The sequence below is a fragment of the Sebastes fasciatus genome, chromosome 2 (assembly GCF_043250625.1).
Source record: "Sebastes fasciatus isolate fSebFas1 chromosome 2, fSebFas1.pri, whole genome shotgun sequence".
Lineage (NCBI taxonomy): Eukaryota > Metazoa > Chordata > Actinopteri > Perciformes > Sebastidae > Sebastes > Sebastes fasciatus.
Genome location: NC_133796.1, coordinates 29,382,463 through 29,409,021, shown reverse-complemented (window position 1 = coordinate 29,409,021; position 26,559 = coordinate 29,382,463). Strand labels below are relative to the sequence as shown.

At 42.8% G+C, this 26,559-nt stretch overlaps 1 protein-coding gene across 6 annotated transcripts in view; it reads left to right on the top strand.

Annotated features, from left to right (window-relative positions):
* Window positions 1-25,964, top strand: part of zfhx3b (zinc finger homeobox 3b) — a 365,979-nt gene extending 340,015 nt beyond the window's left edge. For all 6 annotated transcript variants that reach the window (XM_074617828.1, XM_074617854.1, XM_074617862.1 and 3 more), the window contains 5 exons: window positions 9,861-9,997; window positions 10,523-10,723; window positions 15,367-15,490; window positions 16,108-21,759; window positions 22,275-25,964. In XM_074617828.1, coding sequence (XP_074473929.1) covers window positions 9,861-9,997; window positions 10,523-10,723; window positions 15,367-15,490; window positions 16,108-21,759; window positions 22,275-24,022 — 7,862 coding nt within the window. In that variant the 3' untranslated portion in view covers window positions 24,023-25,964. The remainder of the gene's footprint in view (window positions 1-9,860; window positions 9,998-10,522; window positions 10,724-15,366; window positions 15,491-16,107; window positions 21,760-22,274) is intronic.
* The last annotated feature ends 595 nt before the right edge of the window (window positions 25,965-26,559 follow it).

Below are 26,559 nucleotides of genomic sequence, written 5' to 3'. Positions count from 1 at the left end.
AGTGTAAATGAAATATAGTTTTCTTTTTTATGCACAATTTACTTTGCGCGCCTGTGTTAGAAAAACAATGCTGGCAGCGAAGACATCTCTTATTCAATAGCGATTTCTGATAATGATGACACTGAGCAGTAACAGGCCTGGATAGATGCTTCTCACTTGTCTAACTTCTTGTGTTACTGCGGGATGTTTTGATTTACACTAGTCAGGTTAAAAGCTGGAAAACAATTCAGACCTTTTGCATACCTAAGTTTTTTATAAAGTGAAGGGGAAAAAAAACTTCATCACAGTGTTTGAAGCTCAGCCTTTGTAAAATGTCTTTGATATTCGAACTTCTATTTTAAATGAGGCTGAGTTGTTTGTGCTCTTTGAAAGGGCAACACTCTTCTTTGATGGAAGAAATAATGATATGCATGCCTGACTGAATATGGCTAAAAGTATGTTTTAGCACATCAAAATAAAGCACTTTAAAAAGCATTAAAATGAGCTGGCCGATTAATAATTCACTCATACCTGTGGTGCACAGGAAGACGACTCCTCGCATTAGGATTCCTCCTTTTTGAAAGGCATGCAATTTGATACAAGCATATTCAGTTCCTTTCCTCCCCTCTGTCAGTCGCTAATCACCAAATAAGTGTATTTCTGTGTTTTCACAAAGGAAATATGTGCTTGCATATGAAAAATGTACAGCTTCCCAGCAGCTTATTAGAAACGCTTAGTTAAAAATAGCACGTGCATTAGGGAACCAGGTCTGAGGTTCTGTTTGATGTCAGGGAAAAAGGTGGGTGTGAGCGTTGGGGTGGTGGGTTCAAGGCTGTGTTGTCAGCGAAAGGCAGACAGCTGTAGTTTAATGGAAGGGTCCCTTTTTGTACTTGAAACTTTTTGTGATTGATGAATACAATGCCCATTCAAAGCAAGTGCAGAAAACCATCTTGTAGGGAAAAAAGCGAGGAAGACCTCACAATGCATTTGGTAAACACAGGGAGCGCTTGTTTGGGCTGGTGATTGTCTGAAGATGCTTCTACACAAAAGGTGTGTATGTTAGAATATGGTGTGCGAGCGTCTCGGCCAACCTGTTATTTATCTGAAAGGTGCTCGGTCTCCCACTGTCTGAGGCTGAGCTGTTTCTGAGGTCCATCATTAGAACTACTGAAGTATTTCTTCTCATCGTTGTCATGTAGCTGTTGGAACAGAGCACAACATTGTTCCTTTACAAATGACAGTCACTGTCAGACAGACGGCATTAGCGAGCACAGAAAAAAAGGCTTCCTCCTTTTTAAAGCCACTGTCAATCTTATTTTCTCTTTCTTGTTCCGCGGCTCCTCAGTATTCATTAAAATCATTTAGAGGTACATCAGACGCCTTTGTAAAATGCATATGTATTCAGCATGTCATCTCTTGAAAGATGCCTTCATTATTCTGTTGTTTTTTTATTTATCTCAAAGATAATACATATATTTACATGTACAGGCATTCAGACATATGTAAATGTCATGTGCTCCCAACACCGCAGGCAATATGAGGTGCAACTTCTTTTGTGAATATGCGGTATATTATCATAAGAAAGAAGAAAATATAAATTAAAAGTAATTATAAGTGGAATACTAAACTCTTAATGTATTTGCACATAGATGTTCATGTTGGCCATAGCTGCAGTTTAATCTTCCTGCATGATTAGTAATTCAAAAGGTCATATTTAATGCTAGGTATGAAATATATATAAATGGATAAGCCATGAGGCTCTTTCCTCTCTCCTCACACCTTCTTCACCTAGCTGAGACAGCACCGGCAAAAAGGGAAGAGCTTCTGCACAGGAACGACCGGGATCCTTACCTTCATTAAAGCAGCCGGTGTATTTATGCAGCAGCTGAATGTATGGGGATGCAGCGAGGAGAGAGGCAGGGTGGTGAGTGGAGGGGAGATAGGAAGGTGAAGAGAGCAGAACGAGGAGGAAGGAGGTGAATTGTTAATACACCTGCAGACTTGGACACAGTGTGATTTGATATATTGAACATAAATGTATGGGAAAGGTTGTATTGAGCTTGATAGATTAGTTTCATACCTCTTTCCTTACATTCAGGAACATTTTTCAATATTTAGTCATTTAATCATTTAGCAAGCCTGTATTTAGAAGGTAAATGTATCTGTGTCTTGAGCAAAAAGGATTTTTTTTTTTTATAATTGCTGTATATTTTGGGAAATTGGGAATCATTTTATTTCTTATTATGATGTAGGGCTGGGCGATATGACGATGTATGTATATCGTCAAAGTGATAAACGATAAAAATGCCCATTGTTTATATTTTTCTATATCGTTTCTAGCGTGATGTCGAAAAACCAGCAGCAAAACTGCTTTACAGTAATATTTATGTCATTTGGAGGGCGCTTTACGTTCTGATCCTTACATGAAGCTGGAGCCGACGGTCAGAATAAAAAGAGTTCGTACCTACTGTTAACGGGGGCTACTTCTGTTTTTTTTAATGTATATTTTCTCTATAATTTCACTTGAAACTGTTATGTTCATTTTACCCTTAAAGCTGCAGTGGGTAGAAATGGAGCAAACATGATTAAAAAAAAAAGTTATTTTTATAAATTGGTCACTATACTGTATTCTGACAGTAGTGCATGAGACAGGTAATCTGAAAAAAATCATGTGCCTCACAGACCGGAGGAAAACAACCAATCAGAGCCGAGCTGGAGCCTTGCCGTCTCTGAGCAGCTGTCAATCACTCGCGAACTCCGATCAAACGGTCAAACTAGGCAGCGCTGATCAAATATTAATCAACATTCTGTTACTGTAATGTCTATTTCTCACCTCAAATGTTTTCAGAAACATCTTGTAGTGTACTGTTTAGCTGTAAAATGAGAAAATTTGTGACCCAGCAGCCATGTTGAGATCAGTTGAGGAAATACCAAGCACCGCCCACTAGCCGGAGCACAGCCAATAGGAACGCTCTCTCTGTGAAATGACCTGTGATTGGTCAAAGTCTCCTGTCATGGGCTAGAATTTTTTAAAGCCTGAAAACAGAGCCATGTGGAGGTGCAGAAGTTTAGTTTTCTCTCATAGCACCTGAATTACAATATGCTGAAAGGCTATTATGGAATTTTTGCCCAATGATGCCAAAATATATACTACCTACTGCAGGTTCTTTAAAAAAACAAAAAACAGCCCTATTATTATGTAACTAATGGTGTTTTTTGAATGCTGTCATCACAGTCGTGTCACAGTCTTTCTATAATCCAACATGCAGATATTTAGTGCACACAGCTGCAGCAGCACATGTTTTCGTGCAGTGAATCCCTGTTTACCATCATTTGTCCATGCTGGACTTTGTCTGTGTTGGCTTGGGCTTAAATGTTACTGCTGTTTAAGTGTGTAGGAGTGTTTTCACATAGTTTTGTGGAGCACCAATTAAAGATGACACACAGCATTCGATTAGCTGCCACACACAAATAGCGCATATTATGGTATTTTCATACCTCATTATGCCAGAAAAACATTTGTGTATGTTTTTACCTCTCACGTGTTGAGCTTAATAAATAGGTGAAATCTATATTTATACATAATTAAAACGCCTACAGCAGAGGGGTTGTTTTGATTGTCATGCTGAGGTTTGAAGCATGTACTGTAGACAGATAGAAAGAGATAGTGATAGGTAGTAATTAAGGATAGTGTAATGAGATGGTAAGAAATTATAATATGTCTGTTTTAAAATATTGATCTCATTAGTTTGTACTATCTTTACGGGATGTTCCAAACCTGTGCTTTGTTTCTCTACTGTAGGTTTTCACACAGACCAGCTAAAAAAGGAATTATGTTCAGTTAAATGTTGACACTAGACCTATGAAACTGTTTAGACTGGGCAGCTGGGTGTGCTTACAACTCTGTGTGTGTTATTGGCTCCACATCCACCTGTGTGTTTTATATAAATGTGCTTTAGCATGCACATGTGCACGTCCAGGTGTGTAGGAGAAGCAGATGTTGCGTTGTACACTGTAGCTGCTGCATTTAGTCTGTATAATGAACATGGTGATTAGCATCCCCTAGACCCAGCACCGTGGCATTGCAGTCTTCTCATTTTTTTACTGTGCTCATTCACAAACAGACGTACAAAATGTTATGGATTGTTCTCCATATAACAGTGCAGATATGTGGCTGTGGTTGATTCTTATGGTTAGTTACAATCAAAATTATTCAAGTTTATGTTATTGTTACTCTAAACTGGGAGACATTCAGTGCAGTGGTGATTTGTTATTGCTTTTAAACCCTGAGCAGGATGAGAAAATCAGGAGACAGTGCAGTGAAAATGTTTACATATTCATATCACGTCCTTTGAGTGCTTGTCATCCCTGAAATTGTAATTCCCTTTGTCTTTGAAGATAATAGGCCATAAATTGTCCTTGTTTGTGAGCCAACTCCCTGAAAGCTCGGTGTTTATGAGTTTTACCACGGGGTGTCTAATGGGCGAGCACCAGTGCTGTGTCTCAGAGCGTCCTGTAAAGGTGAACGCCATGTCATCCTGTTGTTCGGTGGCCTGAAGATTAATAACGCTGCTGCTAATTAATATCTCCTCTCAATTCCTTCATCTCGGATTTGCAATCATGTCGTTGGGCTGCATAACGCTCTTATACTACACAGTTTTGTTCTTGGGCTTCATAATAATAGGGAATATTTTATATGTAGGTTGAATATCGTCTCTTTAGTTCAAGGTTTCTTTTTTTTTAATGAATGCAGAATAATTACCTGAGAGCTATAAGGTGAAATGGAACATTGCCCTTTATTGCTCTGGGCTCTGACACGAGCTATAGATTAAAAACCTTGATAGAAATGGGAATAGGAAAAAGACAATATTCAGATATTGTTAGCATAGCATTAAAAGAGAATGACTTGTAGCACTGGGGGAGTTGAATCATCTCCATATTAATGGCCATCCTGCAGAGGGAATAGAGGTTTTCTACATTGCAAAGGAGCAGAGGCGCGTTGGAAGCCCTCTACGGTGTGAAGGTGAAAGGTTTTAAGGAGCTGGGGATCAGAGGACACACTTTTCCGAAAGTGTACCACTGAGGTTCACTATGCAGAGGCAACGTGGGCTGAGCTTCAGTTTAAAGTGATTGGCAGACTGTGGCCGTTCTGGGCAAAGTGACAGTAAAGTTATGCAGCCTCGCTGGCGTGGACGCACTGGATGATAGGTTATGTTTTTTACAACCGGAGGTCTGAAGCTGCCACGGCGAGACAGGAACTGTGGTAATGAGGGGGCAGAGGCTCCGGAGATGATGAGGACCCCGTGTCAGTCAGTAGGAGGGGAATTCCCCTTTCGAAACATCAGGAATCTTTTTCCCATCATCCACTTCTTTACATATTTCCTGTAAGTCACATTTTAAAATATATGTATAACCTCTCCCAAGGACAAAGCAGATTAATGGCAGCTGTGATTGCAGTCCTGGAAGATTTCAACGGCAGATGACCCGTCGCGGTTAATTCGGTCTGTGCTGTGTCAGTCACTCTGTCCAGCAGGCATCTTTTTTCCCCTTTAAAAGCACAACAAGGCTGTGATTGCTCCAGAGACCGGCGCAGTGTGCTGACAGCCCCTTTGCTGTTCGAATAATACAGTCCAGCTATGGGAGGTGAGACAAGGTGCCAAAGTCCAATTCACTTACGGGACTCGACAGCACAAAAGCCTCTGGTTTACGGAAAAGGGGCATGAATTAATAATCACCTAATTGGCTCTTAGGTTTTTTTTTTTTCTCCACTCCTGCCCTGCCTTTTGTGCTTTCAAACAGAAGCCCACCCTGTGTATCTGTCAGAAGAGGTTTGGTGTGGATGGGGGATCTGTGTCTAATGACCAGGCACAAGAGGTCAGGGTAACAGGCAGACATTAAGGTCACTGACGGAGAGGGGGAACCCATAGTGGTCTCTGTGGAGGACTACTTGTGAACGGGACAAGCACTGTTAATCTAACCAACCGCCGAGGTTTAAATACAGATATATACTGTAGTTTTATTAAAGCTTTAAGCTCTTAAGAGTTCTACCACCGTCGAATAGAGGAAACAGCAGCATTTAGTCTTAAAAAAAACATTTTCACTACTTTTTGTGATTGTAAACTAACGATTATTTTCATTGTCGATTATTTTCTCGATTAATCGATTAATTGTTTGGGCTATAAAATGTCAGAAACTGGTGAAAAATGTTGATCAGTGTTTCCCAAAGTTCTTAAAAAATGACTCAAACCGATTAAATAATTATCAAAATAGTTGATTAATTTAATAGTTGACAACGTATCGTTTAATTGTTGCAGCTCTAGTATTTTTTCCCTCTCATATTCCTGCACCAGTATAACATCAGAAAGTAAAACTAGACCTCACTGCTAGATGTAGTCAGCTATTTTTGACATCCATAGCCTATCACCAGAGTCCTTTTCTGTTCTTTCTTGACAGTACATTGCTCCTGTAATGCTCCATCAGGACCCAATGTTTTGGTCATTGGTTCTGATCTCCTGCTCGTACTCTAGATCCATGTGTCTCGCGTGTATACGCATCTATGCTCGGACACCAGCGTCCAATCTGCCACGTTACACTGTGCGTAATGGCAAAAATCTCTATTTCGTTCACAGCTTTTCAATGTTTCGGTCGTTTTTTTCATCACCCTTTGACACGGGAAAAAACAGGATACAGTAGTTGGATGTTAGTCACGGTGCCGGTGATGGTGTCGGGGTGTAGGGTTCTTAAGAGAAAGGCGATTGATCAGATTTATGGAGTCCTAATTGGCCATGACGAGAAAGACTGTGTCTGAGTAAGCCTCCCCAGCCTTCCATCTGTCCGACTCTCTCTCTCTCACACACACTTACACATAAACATAAAACACCCAGAGCTAGAGAGCCGGTTGGTTTGGGCCCCTTCTAAAGCAGCTCTCCAGTGCCTCAGCATAAACAGCCACTTGTTTCACCTCTCTGGTGCTCATTGAGTAATTGTGGAAGTGGAATATACTTATAATCAATTATGTTTATCCTCTTAATCACAAGGCTGAGAGGATACTTGTGTCTACTTAATCCATGCTTACTTTCTGTATTGTATGTATGTTCTTTAGAGCTGCGGGCGGCTAAAGCCCTGCGTTACCTGCTCTACGAGTCTTTCTTTTTACACTACCTCTCTGTCACTAAAGTTAAATAATTCCCAGTGAATGGCAATTATACATATTCAAGTTGTAGCAGCTGCTATGCTTATTTCTTTCTGTCCATGCACAAATGCAATGCAGTTTTTTTTTAAATAAAGAGCAGGTGCTTAAAAATATTGCAATCGGATATTAATAGTTTTAACAGATGATGTTGGGTTTAGGCTACTGTTTGGAGAACGGTTAGTTATCCTTCCCTACCTTGTGTCTATGAGGCTTCTGATGAAAAGTCAAAAGTTGCTTATGGTATTACTGAGCTGCTGATGGAAAGACAGAGAAATTAGTTTTTAAAGAGGACCTATTATGCTCATTTTCAGGTTCATACTTGTATTTTGGGTTTCTACTTGAGCATGTTTACATATTTTAATCTTCAAAAAACTGATTACTTTTCTCATACTGGCTGTGCTGCAGCACCTATTTTCACCCTCTGTCTGAAACGCTCTGTTTGAGCTCCTGCCCCTCCTGAAAAGCCCAGTCTGCTCTGATTGGTCAGTTGGCCCACTCTGTTGTGATTGGTCAACTGAAGCAAATTCTTCAGACTCCGCTCTAACTAGCTTTGTTTGAGGGCGTGCCAAGCTAGCCGCTAGGCAAGTATTATACAAATGTGTTACTTGGTGACATCACCATGTTACAGAAGAAAAGGCGGGACTTCAAGCGAGGCGTTTCAGGCAGTTCAGGAGCAGTGTTTCTGTGGGAGAGAGTAACTCCCTTTGGTCTGGACTTTGTAACCTTGCAGACCTTTTACATGCACGAAAAAACTATATAACACACTAAAGGAAAGGGAAAAAAGCACAATATGTCCTCTTTAAGGAAATATATATTGTCATTATTAATGAAATTAGGACCCTCGAACATGTGAGCAGTCAAAAGGATCAACCAGATTGTTGAGGTGTGAAGGTGACAACGGATGACCGTCCTTGTTTTCCTCAAGGGATGAGTTCAGGGGAAGTCTGAGTGGACTGAAGTGGAGTTGAGGAGGGAGGAGGAGGAGGAGGAGGAGGAGGAATCGGTGAGGACAGTGCCATGACTGAGAGGTTAATGTCAGGGAATGGGAGGTTCCTTTTGTTTAACATTCCCTTTGTTTATTGGCGGATGTGTTTAATAGGATTGACTGTGACTGGACCCTAATAGGACCTCCCTGGCTGATCCCAGTGTCTCTGGGAGATCTCGCAGGCTGCTCTGTCCAAAGCCAGGTCCCCCACTGGGTAATCAGCTCAACTGCCCTCGTCGTGATTGGAGCTGACATTTTAATGTCTGGAGCAGGAGCGTGGTCAGCCCTGCTTAACCTGACCCCCCGCCAAACCACCCCCTCCCCTACCAATGCCCTCTGTTCTCAATTTGCCCTTCCAGGACTGTACAAATCAGGCCAAATTTAACTCTTTATGGGCTTGTTAGAGGTTGGCAAGACACCTCCTTAAGTTTCAGAGTGAATTCTTTCCACTGGTGACAAAGCGTGATGCTACTGCAGCTGCCCCAAGCTGGCTCCATGTGGACTTATCTCCTCTGTGCGTAGCTGAGTGCTCAACTATGATGCATTTCTGTGTGCCACCTCTAGTTTCTCTCTTCCTTTATAAAGAGGAGTAGTTTTAAAGTGGTTTGCAGGGACTCTCAGACATGCTGTTTTGTTATGTTACATATTGGTGTTTTGCATTAAAAAGATTAGCCGTGTGATTCAGTTTGTGAAACACTTGAGGTAGCTGTATAGGTGACTATAATGGAAGTCTTTTCAGAGATCGGCAGCCACCCGACAATGACTGTAGCCCTTTTCTTTTTTTTTTACATTTCCACAGACTGTGCACCGAAGCATGGCTGTATCCTGTGAATATGCTTGGGTATGACTAATCGTCAGTCTGATGCCATCTTTGAGCCCAATGGCATGTTTTTTATGTCTTGAAAATCTTGGAGTTAAATGAAAGCTTGTTGTCGTGTGCGACCTAGCTTTGAGAAAATATCGAGATTTGCTCAGGGGCTTGAAAAGAGGTTTTCTAATCTTGCCGTCCTCTTTTTCTCTTTGTCACAGTCCACTTGCACAGAACTACAACACACTGGAGAAGGCTTAGCTGGTTACAGAAATGTCAGTGAAACAGAAAATTTCACTGCTTCTAGAAACAAAGAGCTGAGGAATTTTCCAAGCTGGGTCAAACAGGGCACTGCTTGATTAAAATAATCTTTCTTATTACTCTTTTTAAAATTAATTCAAATTTTGGCGAGGCAGAAAATATAAAAAATCTGAATTTTACCATCTTCCTCAGCTCTTCTTTGTGTTTAAGTCTGGTGTGGATCTCTTTACCCTTCTTGCTGTATGATGAGGTCACAAGATGTTTGTGTACCTTGTCTCAAACTCAGGTGGACTGAAAATATGTGGTGAAACCTAAAGTTGCTCCCTGTGGCAAATGAATATTTTCATTAGTGGTTTGTTGCGTTGTATGATATCTTGACAAGCCGACATTGAAAGAGACAAGGAAGACGAGTAAAAAGTGTTTGGTATTTTTTATGGGGAGACATGAGTTGGATAACAACACTCTCTCTGCCCAATTCCCATTAAAAGCAGTTATATCACATTTAAGAAAGGCATTCCAAAGCCCTTTATCCACGCTGTTATTGATTGACCTGCTCCCAGGCTGCCAAGTCCTCACCTTACCTTGACATGTCTGCTCTCCTCTCTTTATCCCTCCGTGTTTGTGTGAATGTGCAGCAGTGTCCGGCCACTCGGATCGGCGCCAGTCAGACTCCCCGATCCCCTCCAAAAGGCCCTCTTCGCGGTCAGAGGCCTCCGAGAGCCCGCTGTCCTCGAAGCGTCCCAGGACGGTTGAGAAGAGCGCTGCGGAGCAGGTGAGAGTTACAAACCACACAGTTTTGATGAACATTGACGTCTTCAGATGTTCATGAAACACTCTTTGAATTAGGGGACTCTTGCTAAAGGTTATCTCATCCTCAAATACCAAGCCCTCATTATAAGCTAGAAACTTATACTCCAATTAAAAGAAGAAATGTAAAAATATACTTCTAATAATTTTTAGTTAGTTTTCTCTCTGACCCTTTTTATATTATGCAGAAAATTATTTTAGCCTTTCTGCTGCAGTTGCACTGCTAATTGTGTATAAGGTGGAAAATCAATATGGTATTTGACAGATGAGAGCACTTTGAAGTAGGTGCCAAGACTCAGTGGTGCTCAGTATTACACAGTTGTCTGTGATCAGAGGGATCTGCCTGCTTGAGGGAAGGGGGCCCCAATCTTCCGCCTGATGTGCAGCTCCTCTTCAAGCAGGCCTGCCGCGCTCACCGCACCCATTTCACCCCATTAACCCTTTGTGGATTTCCCCCCACCCTCTTTGCTCCTGTCTCTCTGCCACCCAGATGTACCAGTGCCCATACTGCAAGTTCACCAACACGGACCTGAATCGCCTCAGAATGCACGTGATGACGCAGCACTCTGTCCAGCCCATGTTACGCTGCCCGTTGTGCCAGGACATGCTCAACAACAAGGTCCACCTGCAGTTCCACCTCACGCACCTCCACAGTGTGGCTCCTGACTGTGTGGATAAGCTTATTGCCTCAGTAAGTCCTCTGCTGTGTTTGTTTTTGCGTGTGATTGGATACTGGGTGGTTGGAAAGGTTGAAGTGTTAACTCCAATGCTTTTGAATCATTTTTATCATCTTTACCAATCTGCATGTTTCAAGGTAGCCTGAAGTTTAGTAAGATTGGTATGCATTAGATTGGTATGCCAAGTGCACGATATTTATTCTGGTCATCCAGCACCTTACCAAAGAGAATGCATAAGTACGTCAGGAAATGCATTATCCATAGTTTCTAAAAGTCAGACTGCAGAGGAGGAAAAGCACAATAGATGAACAAATGTATGGCCTTGCTGTCTGGGTAAGCTGTATTGTATACATAGCAACAATCGAATTGATTCCAATTTCTGTATCCACTTTGTCCCATATTCCAGTGGTTCCCAACCTATTTTCCTTGAAGCCTCCCGTTACGTGTATCTAATAAAAGCTGACGCCCCCCGACGTCATCACCCTAAAAAAACAAAAACAAATCCTCTAACAAAAGTGATTCATTGTATTGTCTTTTTTATTAAATCAACTTTCTTTAATGAACAGAACTCATCAGTTTCGTCAACTTAAATAAAGTGATGACATCTTGACGGATTCGCCAAGTGAACGCAGATACATGATATGATCCTTATTTTTTTGTTACGACTTGATTAATTTACTAAAATAGCCTTAGAGCCAAAATAGATGTTTTGTTATTGTGGTTAAATAAATGTAATGGTGTTGTTAGATTGCTGATAGACCGCCCCGTTAATACAGGCGCGGGCCTCCCTTTGTGTGCGTCAAGCAGGAGAGCAAATAGGTTTTTGACCACAGTGAAAATGTTGGTTTTGAAAGGCTAAATGCCAACAAATATGGATTGAAACTGAATATTTTGTCACATTTTGCTACTAAGAAAGTCCTCAGGGCGAAATGCACCCTCACTACGCTATGTTAGTCCTGTGCAGGGCCGGGTCTGGCAAGGCTGTGGACTCTCATCGCCCTGAAGGGGTTTCTTTCACAACAATGACCCGCTAGCTGTACATTAACCCGCTTATTACACAGCTACTTACTTAAGAAATCAATAATTTGACACAAAAACGGTCCACCAGTGTCCGACATCATAACTGCGCCCATAGCAACGGTCTGCTATACATAGCAACGGTCTGCTATAAAGAAATAGCAGACCGCAGAATGCCATGATTGACCAATCAGAATTGAGTATTCAACACAGCTGTATAATATGACTTTATTTATACATACAACCTCAGAGCAGACAAAACGCAAACAAATGGCGCACCCCCTGTGATCTTTGGCCCTAAGGGAGGCCAAAGGGGACCTCAGGTCGGGAACCACTGCTATATTGTGTCTGTCATTATATGCACATTCATTCATTCATAGTCATTTATAGGAAACCACAGCCAGTCGAAACTGCGCTGTATAGGTCTGACACATTGCTACTTATACACATAATGGCCCGTCAGATTGCAGACAGTGGGTCAGGTCAAGGACCAGTGTGTGGATTCAGCGATGCCAAGAACATGAGTCACTCGCTCTTAATCAATCCCTCACCCTAGAGTGGCTGCCTAGCTGTGAGAACAATTGTCATTCCCCATCTTCCCTTCTCTAAATTGCCAACATTCAGTCTTTTATCAAACACAAAGAATACTGTTAATTGTGAAATGGCTGCAGGCAATCCCATTGGCTCTTTGGAAATGATTGGCCCCTTTTTAAGATGCATATTTTTCTCCTCTTTTCCATTGTCTTAATGTGCCCATCATCAGAGAGCCTTTCTCCAGCTCTCGTCTAATCACAGTCATTCGGGGAGGGGAACTCATAATCTGTTTTTGTATTTTTTAATGATTTCGAGATGAGCAGGTCTCTCAGCTCCCAGTTCATTTATTACTACGCTGACATTCTCGCCATGTCTTTGATCACCTGTGTGCTACAGTCAAAACAAAGCTTTTCATGATGAATATGTTAAAATAATTGTGACACAGATTAATCAAAATTTAATGAACAGTTTCCCTACTTCATGAAAATCAAGTAGAAGTAATGGAAATGTTATTATTCACTACAAATCAGGTCTTGTATAGAAATGTGTGTATTTATAGACTGCGTAGAAAACACTGTAAATGTTCAGGTCCATTCCTACAGGAATAAGATGCAAAATGTGTAGTGTTTGTCGCTTGAGTCATGTGGTCTTTGACTCTCAAGTCCTGAAGTTAGATTTATATCAGCTGCAATGCACAGGGGCACCATTTTCTACCTAGAGAGAATACTTTCTTTGCTTCCTATAATGCTAATCAAGGGGAAATAAAATTTTATTTGCCCTGTTTTCTTGTAAATCACTGAGCAAATCTTTGCTCTGTTCTACCCTGTGAAGCTAAATGGCCTGCTGGACAATCACCGAGTAAAACATTACTCTGTCTGCTGCCTAGCCATCTTCATCCCCCCCATCTAGAAAGTAAATGGCAAGCACATTAGTATGGTAGACGGCAATATTTATTTCTTTTATAGAGGTAGTAATGTACTGAGCGACTACAAGAGGGCCGTGATAGAACAGAGGTAATATAACACACATTATAAAGCTAGCACCTTTTTATAACTGGTGGATGCAGATGGAAAGATACTTTATCCTTTTCACATGTCTAAGGAGAGGAGCCTAATTAATTCTGAAATAGGTGACTTTTATTTCTTGCCAAGCATGCATAATGATGCGTTCACTCTCCCACCCTTCATCCACCCATCGTCTTTGCACTCCCTCTTTCCTCCTTTCCTTTTCACCCCATGTGTCTCACGCCTTTGTCTCATATACAGTACATATATATATATTTATATATATATATAATATACACTCACTCCCCCGGTCTTCCCTCTTTCACTCTGTCTCATTTTCTGTCTGTGTAAGATGGGGGTAATGAAAATAATTGTGCTTCATTAATTCAGAGTCTGGCTGGATGATAGCCATTTTGAACTATGTTTGCCAATTAGGCGGTCCAAATTAAAAGTGACCTTGGGATACTCTGCACTTTCTACTAATCGCCTAATGAAGCCGTTGTCTAGAAACAGTCCACTTTGTAATGTAAATCATTGCTTTTTTTTTGTTTTGTGACTTTCATTGCTGGTTGCATTAATTTCCTCATTTCATTTTGGAGAGATAGAGAGGTAACAAAAACAATGAAGGAAATGGCTGCATGTTTTCTGGTAAATTGGTGACCACACTAACCAAAATGTGGTCTGCACTTTGTGATGGGAAGTGTTAACCTTGAAACTCCTGTTGCTTGAGGAGGATTCTGCTCCATTTAGATCTGGCCTGTAGGCTATATGACATGCTGCAGTATGTGCAGCTGTGTGCCTATTAGAGGAGTGATTAGAAAGCATATGGTAGCATCAACAGCATCAACTATACAGATCTGACCACTGCGCTCTCTTACTTTACAATACAAATTCCACCAGGATGCATTCATTAAGATTTCCCCCCCTTTTTGTCTCTGTCATTTGAGACATCTTTATTAAATATGACTTGAAAGGGCTACCTATAAGTCTTTTTTAGAGTGAAAGGTGAAGAGTGTCTTAAAATTGAGGCAAACAGAAGAGAAAAGAGGAAGGAGACAGTGGGGTGGGTCTGAATTGAAATGCAGCATGTAGGTGAACACTGTTTGTGAAGTTAACTGAGGGAAGGTGAAAGAAACAGAGCCTCATCTTCCAGCCTCACCCAGAATCAGCCGAGGATTATTGTTAAACAGTGAACTGCTAATTAGTGATTTTGATGTATTATCAGGTTTTTGGGGGTGAACAATGTTATCAGAGGGTGATAGAGGTAGAAAGTAGGGCGAGAGCAGCAGGAATAACACGATTGACTCCAACCTTTTGAGAGCAAGGAGAACCTGGGTTCCTCTCTGTACTTTTTCAATCAATACTTTTTCGTCCTTCAAATATTCAAATTAGAAAAGTAAAAAGAAGAGAAAAAAATGGAAATGCATACCTTCTTATCAGCAATGAAATTGTCTTTCTTTTGATTTTACTGTTTTATTAAGGAGCACAATCTAATTTTGCAATTATTCTTAAATGGATTTTTTTTTTTTTATTTAATTGGCACTTAAAACTGTACTACTGATAATTCTGAAGCTGAAGTGTAGATGGCTGAATGTAGTTTGCCTACTTTTCTCCTTTATTACAGTAGTCATTATTCAAGAGTTTTTTCACTAGTCTTATTTTATTAGTCCCCCTTATAAAGCTTTTAGCTGGCTGAGATAATTGGCGGAAGCAGAACTTAAATAGGCACATGCCAAAGCACAGGACTGTGAAACTTTACATTGTGTGAAAATATGTTCATAAATGATATGGTTATGATTGTGTGTATGCATGTGCTGTGTACATACTGTATGTGCTTGTTGAGTGATACATATGAAAACAGAAACATACAAATGTGTGAGGATCTCAGCATTGACTCTTGATTTTTATGTTTAGTGCCAATGATCCTCCCTGTTACAGTAAACATTATTGATCTGTCCAACCCCCTTCTTGGTAACTGCTTTGTGTATCCTCTTGTTTGTGTCTGTAGTTTTCCGTTAGTCATTTAAACTAAAATATTAAATTACATTATCACTCAGCGAGATTATTCACACAGGAATTCCTTTGTGCTTTGTCTTTTCCAGGTAACAGCATCTGAAGTACTGCCAGCAAGCATGTTCATACCTGTACCTAGTCCAGACAGAGAGTCCCAGAGCACCCCTCATGCTACAGCCAACTCTAACTCTGAAGACACAAAGAAGCAAGCTGGTTAGTATCTGACTCTGATAGTAATTTGGGGGTTATACTTTAGAGTTGGTCACCCTTTTTCTACTTACTAAAAACATAACTAGCATATACAGTATGATCCGTATGGTCACATTGGGTAATCTTGGCTGAGTGTAATACATGAGATTGAACTAAATGTTATCACTATATAACTGTATTCATACACTGGTGCAATACTAAGTCAGTTGTTATTACATAGACTGGAACTAAAGAATCATTATTCAGGTATTTTAGTGTTTTCATTATATTTTTAGATAGACAGCGTAATGAAAGACACTTTTTTCCTGCTAAAGCCTTCATTCACATATCATCTATAACATCTTTCCCAATTATTTTTCTATAAAGCAGACTTTATACCCTATGACATCAAAAGTTTGAGATTTAGCACTCTAGTTTTGGGAATTTGGGAGAAAGTTGTTCATGTTTACTAACATTGTTTGGACTGTCTTAGACCATGGGAATAACATGTATGAATTTTGAAAATTGGCGTAGTTCCCCTTTAATGTCCTTTAGTGACATTACCTTTGTAACTACCATGTAACTTTGCGAATGTTGGCACCTAATGAATTGCTCTCTTCTTTTGGTTAATTTATTCACAGATGCATCAGATGCTGATCCAGAGAAGGGGGTTGCACTCGCTACAGAAATAGCTGAAGCTCGTAAGTCACCTCTGGAAGACCAACAGCCGGAGAGGGATGATGCCACAGGATTCCTGTGTTGGAAGAAAGGCTGTAATCAAGTGTTCAAGTCCTCCAACTCCCTCCAGATGCACTTCAATGAAGTTCACAACAAAAGGCCCCAACTGCCTGTTTCGGATCGCCATGTCTACAAGTACCGCTGCAACCAATGCAGCCTGGCCTTCAAGACTGTGGAGAAACTACAGCTCCATTCACAGTACCATGTGATCCGGGCGGCCACCATGTGCTGCCTCTGCCAGCGGAGCTTCAGGACACTACAGGCCTTGAAGAAACATCTAGAAACCAGCCACCTGGAGCTGAGTGAAGCTGATATCCAGCAGCTTTATGGGGGCTTGTTGATGAACGGTGACATTATGGTAATGGGTGACCCATCCCTCGGTGAGGAGCATGGAAGTCTGGGAGATGATGACAAAGACGGAGATGAAAGTGACCAAGAGGAAAAACAAAGCCCAACAGGCAGCGACTCTGGTTCACTGCAGGAGGATTGTGGATCTGAACCGAAGCGTGCTTTGCCGTTCAGAAAGGGCCCCAACTTCACCATGGAGAAGTTCTTGGATCCATCTCGTCCTTTCAAGTGCACTGTATGCAAAGAGTCTTTTACACAGAAGAACATTCTTCTGGTTCACTATAACTCTGTCTCCCACCTGCACAAGGTGAAGAGGGCTCTTCAGGAGTCCACTACTGGCCAGCCGGAGCCTACCAACAGCCCTGACAACAAGCCATTCAAGTGCAGCACTTGTAATGTGGCCTATAGCCAGAGTTCTACCCTGGAGATCCACATGCGCTCTGTTCTACACCAGACCAAAGCTAGGGCAGCCAAACTCGAAGCAGCAGGAGGGATCCCTAGCTCTGCGAGTGCTACTGGTTTAAGCGGCGGGGGGTCCAGTATCAGCACTTCAACATCTAGTCCATGCCCAGCCAGCAACTCCACTACGAGCTCTACAAACCACAGCTCTTCTGGGCCTCAAACTGTTCAGAGTCTTCTTGGAGGAAACCATATGAGCCAGACTCATAGCATTGAAAGCCTGGGGAATTCTTCAGTGAGCTGCCATTCCTCACCGTCTGAGAACCATGAATCAAAAAAGTCTAAATATTCCGACATGCTGTCTGCTAGGGGGCAACAACAACAACAACAACAACAACAACAACAACAACAACAACAGCAACAGCAGCAGCAGCAGCAACAACAGCAGCAGCAGCAACAACAACAACAGCAGCAGCAGCAACAACAACAGCAGCAGCAACAACAACAGCAGCAGCAACAACAACAACAGCTTCAGCAACAACAGCAATTGGCTCAGGCTCAAGCCCAAGCTCAAGCCCAGCTTCAGCAAGAGCTCCAGCAGCAGGCTGCAATTCTGCAATCACAGCTATTCAACCCAGCACTTCTGCAGCACTTCCCCATGACAGCTGATGCACTTCTCCCCCTTCAACAGCAGCAGTTGCTATTCCCCTTCTACATCCCTGGAGCGGAATTTCAGCTGAACCCAGAGATCAACCTCAGTAGCCTAGCAGGATCATCCACCGCCGCGCTGCTGGAAGATCTAAAAAACTCGGCCGCGCAGGCCCAGCAGAGTTGCTTGCAGCAGCAATTGATGCACCACCACCTTCAGCAGCAACATCAACAACAACAGCAGCAACAGCAACAACAACAGCAGCAGCAGGCTCACTCACAGGCTCAGGGGCAGATGGCGTTGCTGCAGCAGAGTGCACTTCTTCTCCAGCAGGCTGAAAAAAAGCAGAGACCTCCCTCCTCTCACAACGAGAAGGACAGAGAACTACAAAGGGAGAAGGGCTCAAGTGAAAAAAATGAGGAATATGCTAACAGAGATTCAGAGAGTAAGCCAAGAGAAAAGAAGGACATGCAGCACATTTCAATAAACATAAACCACGATACTGGCCTGCCTCCACCAAGGATTGCTTCAGACGCTCGAGGAAATGCAACCAAAGCCCTGCTGGAAAATTTTGGGTTTGAGTTAGTAATTCAGTACAATGAAAATAAACAGAAGGCTCAGAAAAAGACAGCTGGACCTACAGGATCAAGCGGTCCAGGTGGGATAACAAGAGTGGTGGACCCCATTGAGGGATTAGAGAAACTGGAATGTGAAGCCTGTGGCAAGCTGTTTTCAAACATACTGATTCTAAAGAGCCACCAGGAGCATATCCACCAGGCTTTCTTTCCATTTCGATCCCTTGAGAGATTTGCCAAGGAATACAGAGAACAATATGATAAACTCTATCCACTGAGACCCCCTACACCAGAGGCTGCTCCTGCTCCTCCACAGCCTGCTCCTCCACCTCCACCTCCTCCACCCCAAAGAGCTCCCACACCAAATATTCCCGTCTCCGCTGCCTCCCTCACGCCTCCGACCGTATCCACTCCACAGCCGCAAATGCAAATGGCACAAATTCCCATGCCGATGGATATGCCCCTCTTCTCGCCGCTCATGATGCAGTCCATGCAGTCCATGTCTCTCCAGTCCTTGCCTCAGATGCAGTCTGTTGAGCCGAGCCTGGCCTCAGACCTGGCCCAGCTCTATCAGCAACAGCTCACACCAGCCATGCTACAGCAGCAGCAGAACAAGAGGCCACGGACGCGCATCACAGATGACCAGCTGAGGGTGCTGCGACAGTACTTTGACATCAACAATTCGCCAAATGAGGAGCAGATTAAAGAGATGGCAGACAAGTCGGGGCTGCCGCAAAAAGTCATAAAGCACTGGTTCAGAAACACGCTTTTCAAAGAGCGACAGCGCAACAAAGACTCGCCATACAATTTCAATAATCCACCGACGACAACTTTAGAAGACACAAAAATTGACTCCAAACCTCCTTCCCCTGAACCTCTGAAACAAGAATTCTATGGAAGTAAGAGATCATCCAGGACTAGATTTACTGACTACCAGCTAAGAGTGCTACAAGACTTCTTTGACGCCAACGCTTATCCTAAAGATGATGAATTTGAACAGCTCTCCAACCTTCTGGGCCTCCCCACTCGTGTTATCGTCGTGTGGTTCCAAAATGCTCGCCAGAAGGCAAGGAAAAATTATGAAAACCAGGGTGAGGGGGCGAAAGAGGGCGAAAGGCGAGAACTGTCAAATGACCGCTATATCCGCACCTCAAATCTGAACTACCAGTGCAAGAAATGCAGTCTGGTTTTCCAGCGTATATTTGATCTAATAAAACACCAAAAGAAGCTGTGTTACAAAGATGAAGACGAGGATGGACAGTATGACAGCCAAAACGAGGATTCGATGGATTATGCCAATGACTGTTATACTCCCTCTGGGTCTTCCTGTCACACCCCAATGCCCTCCTCTTCAAGCCTCTGCCCACTTCCACCCTCCACTTCAGCGTTCTCACACCTCCCATCCGCTGAGAAAGAGGAGGCGTCACCAGCATCCACCTCAACCCTCTATGACGAGAAGCCCAAGCAGTTACCAGAAATAACTGCCGATCCACGAGAAAACCAAACCTCTATTAAGCAGGAAGTTGTGCATCAACCCCAGTCTGAGCCACAACACCATAGATCCCAGAGAGAAGAGAAGATTCAAACTATTTCCAAGCCCATCAAACAGTCGTCTCCTTCCTTCTCTCAGCAACAACAGCAGTGTGGTCCCTCGGCCTCTCAGACGAGCCAGTCCTCGTCTCAAAGCCCTCACATGAGCCTCAATGCACACCTGACCTCTGCCACACAACAGCTGGCACAACAGATGATCCAGTATCAGTGTGAGCAGTGCAAGATCGGCTTCCCCTCCTTTGAGCACTGGCAGGAACACCAGCAATTACACTTCCTTTCTGTGCAAAATCAATTCATCCACCCTCAATTCCTAGACCGTCCAATTGACATGTCTTTCATGCTGTTTGATCCCAGCAATCCTCTCCTGGCGAGTCAGCTACTCTCCGGGGCAATGCCACAGATTCCCAGCAGCTCCGCCACCTCTCCGTCCACCCCCACCTCCACCATGAACTCCCTGAAGAGGAAGTTAGAGGAGAAAGCCGGCACAAGTCCGGGAGAGAACGACAGCACAAACAGCGGAGAAGAGCCACAGAGAGACAAGCGGCTCAGAACCACCATCACACCTGAGCAGCTGGAGGTACTTTATCAGAAGTATTTATTAGATTCAAATCCGACACGTAAAATGCTTGACCACATTGCTCATGAGGTGGGATTAAAAAAGAGAGTAGTGCAAGTCTGGTTCCAAAATACCAGAGCGAGAGAGAGAAAAGGTCAGTTTAGAGCAGTAGGGCCAGCTCAAGCTCATCGGAGGTGCCCTTTTTGCCGAGCTCTTTTTAAAGCCAAAACTGCCCTTGAGGCACACATTCGCTCTCGTCACTGGCACGAAGCCAAACGTGCCGGATATAACTTAGCTCTTGCTGGTATGTTACCTGAACACGAGGGCATGCAAATAAAAATAGATGCTCTAGATACAGCAAGTTACTCCCAAATGGCTCCAACCAACAGTGATGGACAAAGCTCCTCCATGTCACCAGTAAACAAAGGCATGGATTTGTCTCCCAGGGCTCTACTGAGCCCTTCATCCATTAAAGTCGAAGGAATGGAAGATTTCGAGAGCGCAACCATGTCCTCTGTGAACCTCAGCTTTGATCACAGTAAACTGGATAATGATGACTGCTCTTCTGTGAATACAGCCATCACTGACACAACCACGGGTGATGAGGCCAATGCTGATAATGACAGTGCTGATGCAAAGCACAGCCAAAATAGCGGTGATTACCTGTCTAAGTCTGGGGCCTCAGTCCCCATCCTTGAAACTGATGACCAGATGTCCTCAGGGCTGGTGAGCCCTGCAACAAGCTATTATGCTAGGGAATATGAGAATGAACATATTATTGATCACAGTGAGACGTCCAGCATGGCTGACCCCTGCTCACCAAGTCCCGGAGCCTCAGGTACCCGGAGCATTGACAGCGGAGATCGACCTGGCCAAAAGCGCTTCCGAACCCAGATGACTAACCTCCAGCTCAAAGTGTTGAAATCCTGCTTTAACGACTACAGGACTCCCACTATGCTGGAATGTGAGGTGCTTGGCAATGACATTGGACTTCCAAAGAGAGTGGTTCAGGTGTGGTTCCAAAATGCCCGTGCCAAGGAGAAAAAGGCAAAGCTCAACATGGCCAAGCACTTCGGAATAACTCACACATCCTACGAGGGGCCGAAGATTGAATGCAATTTGTGTGGTGTCAAGTACAGTGCTCGCCTCTCTGTTCGTGATCACATTTTCTCCCAGCAACACATCTCGAAGGTGAAGGATACCATTGGCAGCCAGATCGATAAGGAGAAAGAATACTTTGACCCCGCCACTGTCCGCCAGCTTATGGCCCAGCAGGAGATGGACCGCATTAAGAAGGCCAATGAAGTTTTAGGACTGGCGCAGCAGCAGGCCATGCAGCAACAGGGTTTGTTTGATAACCCTGCAATGCAGGCTCTGAATCTCCAGTCAGCTTATCCAAATCTGCAAGGCATCCCACCTGTCCTTTTGCCAGGGGTTGGTAGCCCCTCTCTCTCCAGCTTTAACTCATCTAATTCAGGTACGTACGCATTTGGATGCATTCACTGATTTACAGCTAAAATTTGAGGTGCAGATGTGCTTTTAAACTGTAATGTAACTACCTAACCAACTTAAGTAATTACATGTTGTACTTAAATGTAAAACCTGGTAATAACAGTACAACGCTAGAACTCAATATTTCCACTCTTCCTAAAGCAATTTCCCTTCAATCAGCCTGTCATGTGTACTCATTTACTTTTACTTATTTACGGCGGTTGTTGACATGTCTAAGTACAGAATCTTCTTAAATGTCAACAGTTAACTGTTAGACCCACAACAGAGTGAACAAATGGTTCACACTGACTGACTTAGATTACATGAGCTTATTATCATTCGATTTTCATTTACCTCTTCTGTGTATATATTATATAATGACACATCTTATCATTATCTACTCATATTGTTGAATTTTTTTTCAAAAATAATTGTGCAGTTATCAAAAAAATATACCTATACATTCTTAATTTTGTCTCTCTATTTCCAAAAAAATTCCAGCTTTAACTCCTCCAAAACCTTCAAACCTCCTGAACATGCCTGGTGCCAGTGTTCCCTCACCTAGCCTCCCCACATCTGGATTACCCAACAAGCCTCCCTCCTCATCGTCTCTCGCCGCATCCAGCCCGGCCCAGACCAACACGTCTGCTTCCCACTCCAGCCCCACCTCCACATCCACCTCCACTTCCTCGACCGCCCAGCCCGGCTCCCAGCCTGAACCCCCCAAAGAACGTGATGCTGAGAGGGTACGAGAGAAGGAGAAGCACAGGGAAAAGGCAGAGAAGCCCTCGACCCCGTCGTCAACTGGAAGCACCCCTGCCCCTTCCACGTCTGCTGCGAGCGCCAAGAAGGAGAAACCAGACACAGCTGTACCTGCCACCTCCATGCCCACACCTGGCATGGAGTATGTGGTGGACCCTGCCCAGCTTCAGGCGCTGCAGGCTGCTTTGGCATCAGACCCCACAGCTCTCCTCACAAACCAGTTCCTGCCCTACTTCATGCCTGGCTTTTCGCCGTATTACAGCCCACAGATCCCGGGGGCTCTCCAAGGGGGCTACCTGCAACCGATGTATGGTATGGAAAGTCTCTTCCCTTACAACCCAGCATTGTCACAAGCACTGATGGGCCTGTCTCCAGGGTCCCTGCTGCAGCATTACCAGCAATATCAGCAGAGCTTGCAGGAGGCACTACAGCAGCAGCAGCGGCAGCTTCAGCAGATCCAGCAACCCAAGGCGAGCCAAACTCCAGTTCCCCCTCAACCTTTGGGGGATCGCAAAGAATCTGCCAAAGATCTGAAAACAGAGCAGCAAAAGGGCAAACACCATAGTGAACACCCCACTTCCTCCTCCTCCTCCTCCTCCTCTCATAATAAAGTACCCACTGAGCAGAAAGAGATGGATGGCAAAGCTGTGGACCCCCATCTAGACAAGTACATCGTCCCCAAGGTGCAGTGTAAACTGGCATGCCGCAAGTGTCAAGCAGTTTTCACCAAGGAAGAAGCGGCTATGACCCACCTTAAATCTAACTGTTTTTTCGGTCAGTCTGTGGCAAACCTGCAAGAGATGTTGCTGCGTGTCCCTGGTGGCGTAGGTGCAGGGGCTGGAAGTCTCTATGACTGCCTGGCTTGTGACACTACGTTGGATGGGGAGAAAGCACTCAGTCAACACCTGGAATCGGCATTGCACAAACACAGAACAATCAAGCGATCAGCCAGAAATGCCAAAGAGCACGCTACTAGTTTATTACCTCACTCTTCAGCCTGCTTCCCCAATCCTAACACCGCATCTACCTCGCAGTCTGCCACTCATCCCATCAGCAGCCTCCCTCCCCCGCCAACAACATCAGCCGCCATGCCATCCTCTGCTGTCTCCTCGTCCCTGTGTTCCTCCTCTTCCTCCTCCTCTACGACCCCACTCAACACCACAGCTGCCGGCAAACCATGGCCCCAGGCCCCTTTCTCCAGAGCTTTAGCTGGGAAGCCCAATGCCAGTCCCTCCTCTTCTTCCTCCTCTTTTCCTCCAATGTCCTCACCTTCAACGGTTACCTCAAGTTCATTGAGCACCTCAGGAGTTCAGACCTCGATACCAACAGACGTCTTTACCGACGAGTCTGACTCTGACAGCAGTCAGAAGTCAGCGGACAGGCTTGGCAGGACGGCAGAGGAGCCGCAGCAGCCTGGCTTTGTCAAAGACAGTAGTAGTTGTAGTAGTAATCTTGCTAGTGTAGGAACAGACTCCATCAGATTGTAAAAGAGCTTTCAGTGATGGACAATATTTAAAAAACACAAAAAAAGACAAAAAAAAATCACAAATGGAAAAAAACATAAAAAGCAGCAATGTTAAAAATACATTAAAAGTATACAAACCAATTTCAGAAAAAGATGTGTAAAGACTAACTGCAATTCCAAAGCTTGTAACCAAAAATTTAAATGTTAGTGGATTGTTTTCCCATATCAACATGCTGGTTTTTTTTTTGGTTTTTTTTTGTTTTGTTTTGTTTTTGTTTTACTCAACTGAAATACATGCATACTAATATATGAGAATAGAAAAGATCGCTGCAGTTCTGTTTTGGGTAATGGTCGAGGAATGCTGTACTGTATGGCAATGGACTGCCTCAAAGTTGACAAATGGCCCAAGAACCCTTATGAAGAAATACGAGTCAACAAGCTGTCCCTTTGTTTTGTAATAATTTCTACTTAATAGCACAGTCACAAAAAGCCAGTATGTACTGTATGGGAGAATAGTCTATCAGTTTTCTTGCTATTTAAGCATTCAGATACCAATGGCTTGCAAAAGTAAAAGAATAATGTAATGTCTATTTTATTCTCAGGTCAACAGCTCACAGAGGTTTTTTTCTGTTACAGAAATCCATGTTTTACACCTTTTGTTTCCAACAGGAGATTTGTTTTCTTTCAGAACAGAAAGTTTTAAGTTGATTGAATTTTTAATAAGGCATTGTTTCTGGGCATTCAAAAAGGGTAAATGATTTGCTGATTTTAACATTGGAAATCCTTTTAAAGGGGGGAAAATCGCAATCCCATTATACCCACACAAGGAGAGCATTGCAGACATAACGGGCGATAAAAAGAGTTTTGATTAAAAAAAAAAACAACCTTCTGTATTTATGATAGATATGAACATTTTTGGTGTTAAGTAGATTGTTGCATTGGAAATGAATTTAAACAGTATGGTAGGTTGAAAAAAAACTTTGTGTACATTTAGCTTTTGTATTGTCCAACTTTAAGACGCTTCATTTGATGTTGTCTTGGTCATTCCGATAGACTAGATTATGGACAGGTAATTTATCTCAACTTTGTTTCTGTCTTATTCTCAACTTCTTGGGAAACATTCACCCAAATGCCCCTCCTGACAAGGCAGGATCCTCTTTTAGAATTATTTAAATTTTATGGTTTGGTTGGTATGGCGCTAACCAAAACGAAAAAGATCCTGGGTGAAATATTGAAAGTTTTATTTTATTTAATTTTTGTGTTACCTTTGTGCACTTATCACTGTCTGACTCCTATTTCTCACTCTACTTGTTCCTCTCTTGGCACTTATTTTTCTCTGCTCTCCTGTGTTTGTAGATATGTACACTACAAAGCAGGTCTTTTGTTCTCCATGTAGTGTGGCTACAGTCTTTATTTTCATTTTGACATTTTTGTTGTCATAAATGAAAATGAAAAAAGAATACTAATAATAATTCTCACGCTTTAAGACAAAAAGAAAATCCAAAGACTAAACACTTTTCACCATTGGTGCATAAATATGAGAAAAGAGGCTTCTTTATACTTGAGAATTTGTTGCTGTTTTTAGAGAAAGAAAACAAAGTTTTAAAAGATAAAGGAGTACGCATCAGAGTTGCCGTTTTTGCTTCTTTGCAAGCAAACAGGTGGCTTTTTTACGTAAATACCAAAAACCAAAAAGGGCCCTTGTCCTTGCATTGTGGAGTAGCACCGTTACAGAGCCATTGCAGTTTGTAAGATAGAGGTTATTAATCTTTGTTTGACTTTTTTGTCACATTCAAATGTCCATTTTTTTAAGAAAATGTATAAGGTCTGGTCTTCAAGGACATACGTTTTGCTGCTAATGTAGAATTTTGAAAGAAAAAAAAAAGTACCTAGATGCATGCTCATTTTGCTTTTGGCTAAGCTTTAACTAAAACAAACAATAAACCAATTTCTTGCCTCTGCAACACCTTTTTTTTTTTTTTTTTTCTTGTTGCAAAAACGGAACTTTGAAGACTGTGAATATATGTTCCAAAGGACATTTTGCCGATTTTCTTTTTGAACAGACCAATGTTTAAAGCCAATGATCTATAACGTTTGTAAAGAACAGTGCATTCCAAATATCACAATGGGTTTCTCTTAAGCAAGGACTGATCCTGTTTCATTTGATTGCTTTTTAATTGTCACAATCTATTTTTTTTCCTCATTTTGAAAGTGACTGTAAACTGTTGTGTAAATTTCTTTGCATCATTGGTTGCTGAACAATGTGACCTCCATATGTCATTTTGTGCTGGCATGGAACATTGCTGAAAATCCCTCCATCCAGTCAAGGTTGTTGCTCACTTGTTAAGCAAGTAATAGTGGTTACCAAAAAATGTATATAATACATCTGGTACTGATGCGTCTCATAGGTTTAGTAACATTTCTGCCAGTCAACATACAACTAGTCTCAGAGGGAAATGGTGGCTGTCTTGCTGAGGTGTCGTTGCCCCCTCCCCATGTGTCTGCAGGGTGCCACTTCCACACATAGACTACAGGTTCTTAAGGGACATCTTCATTCCA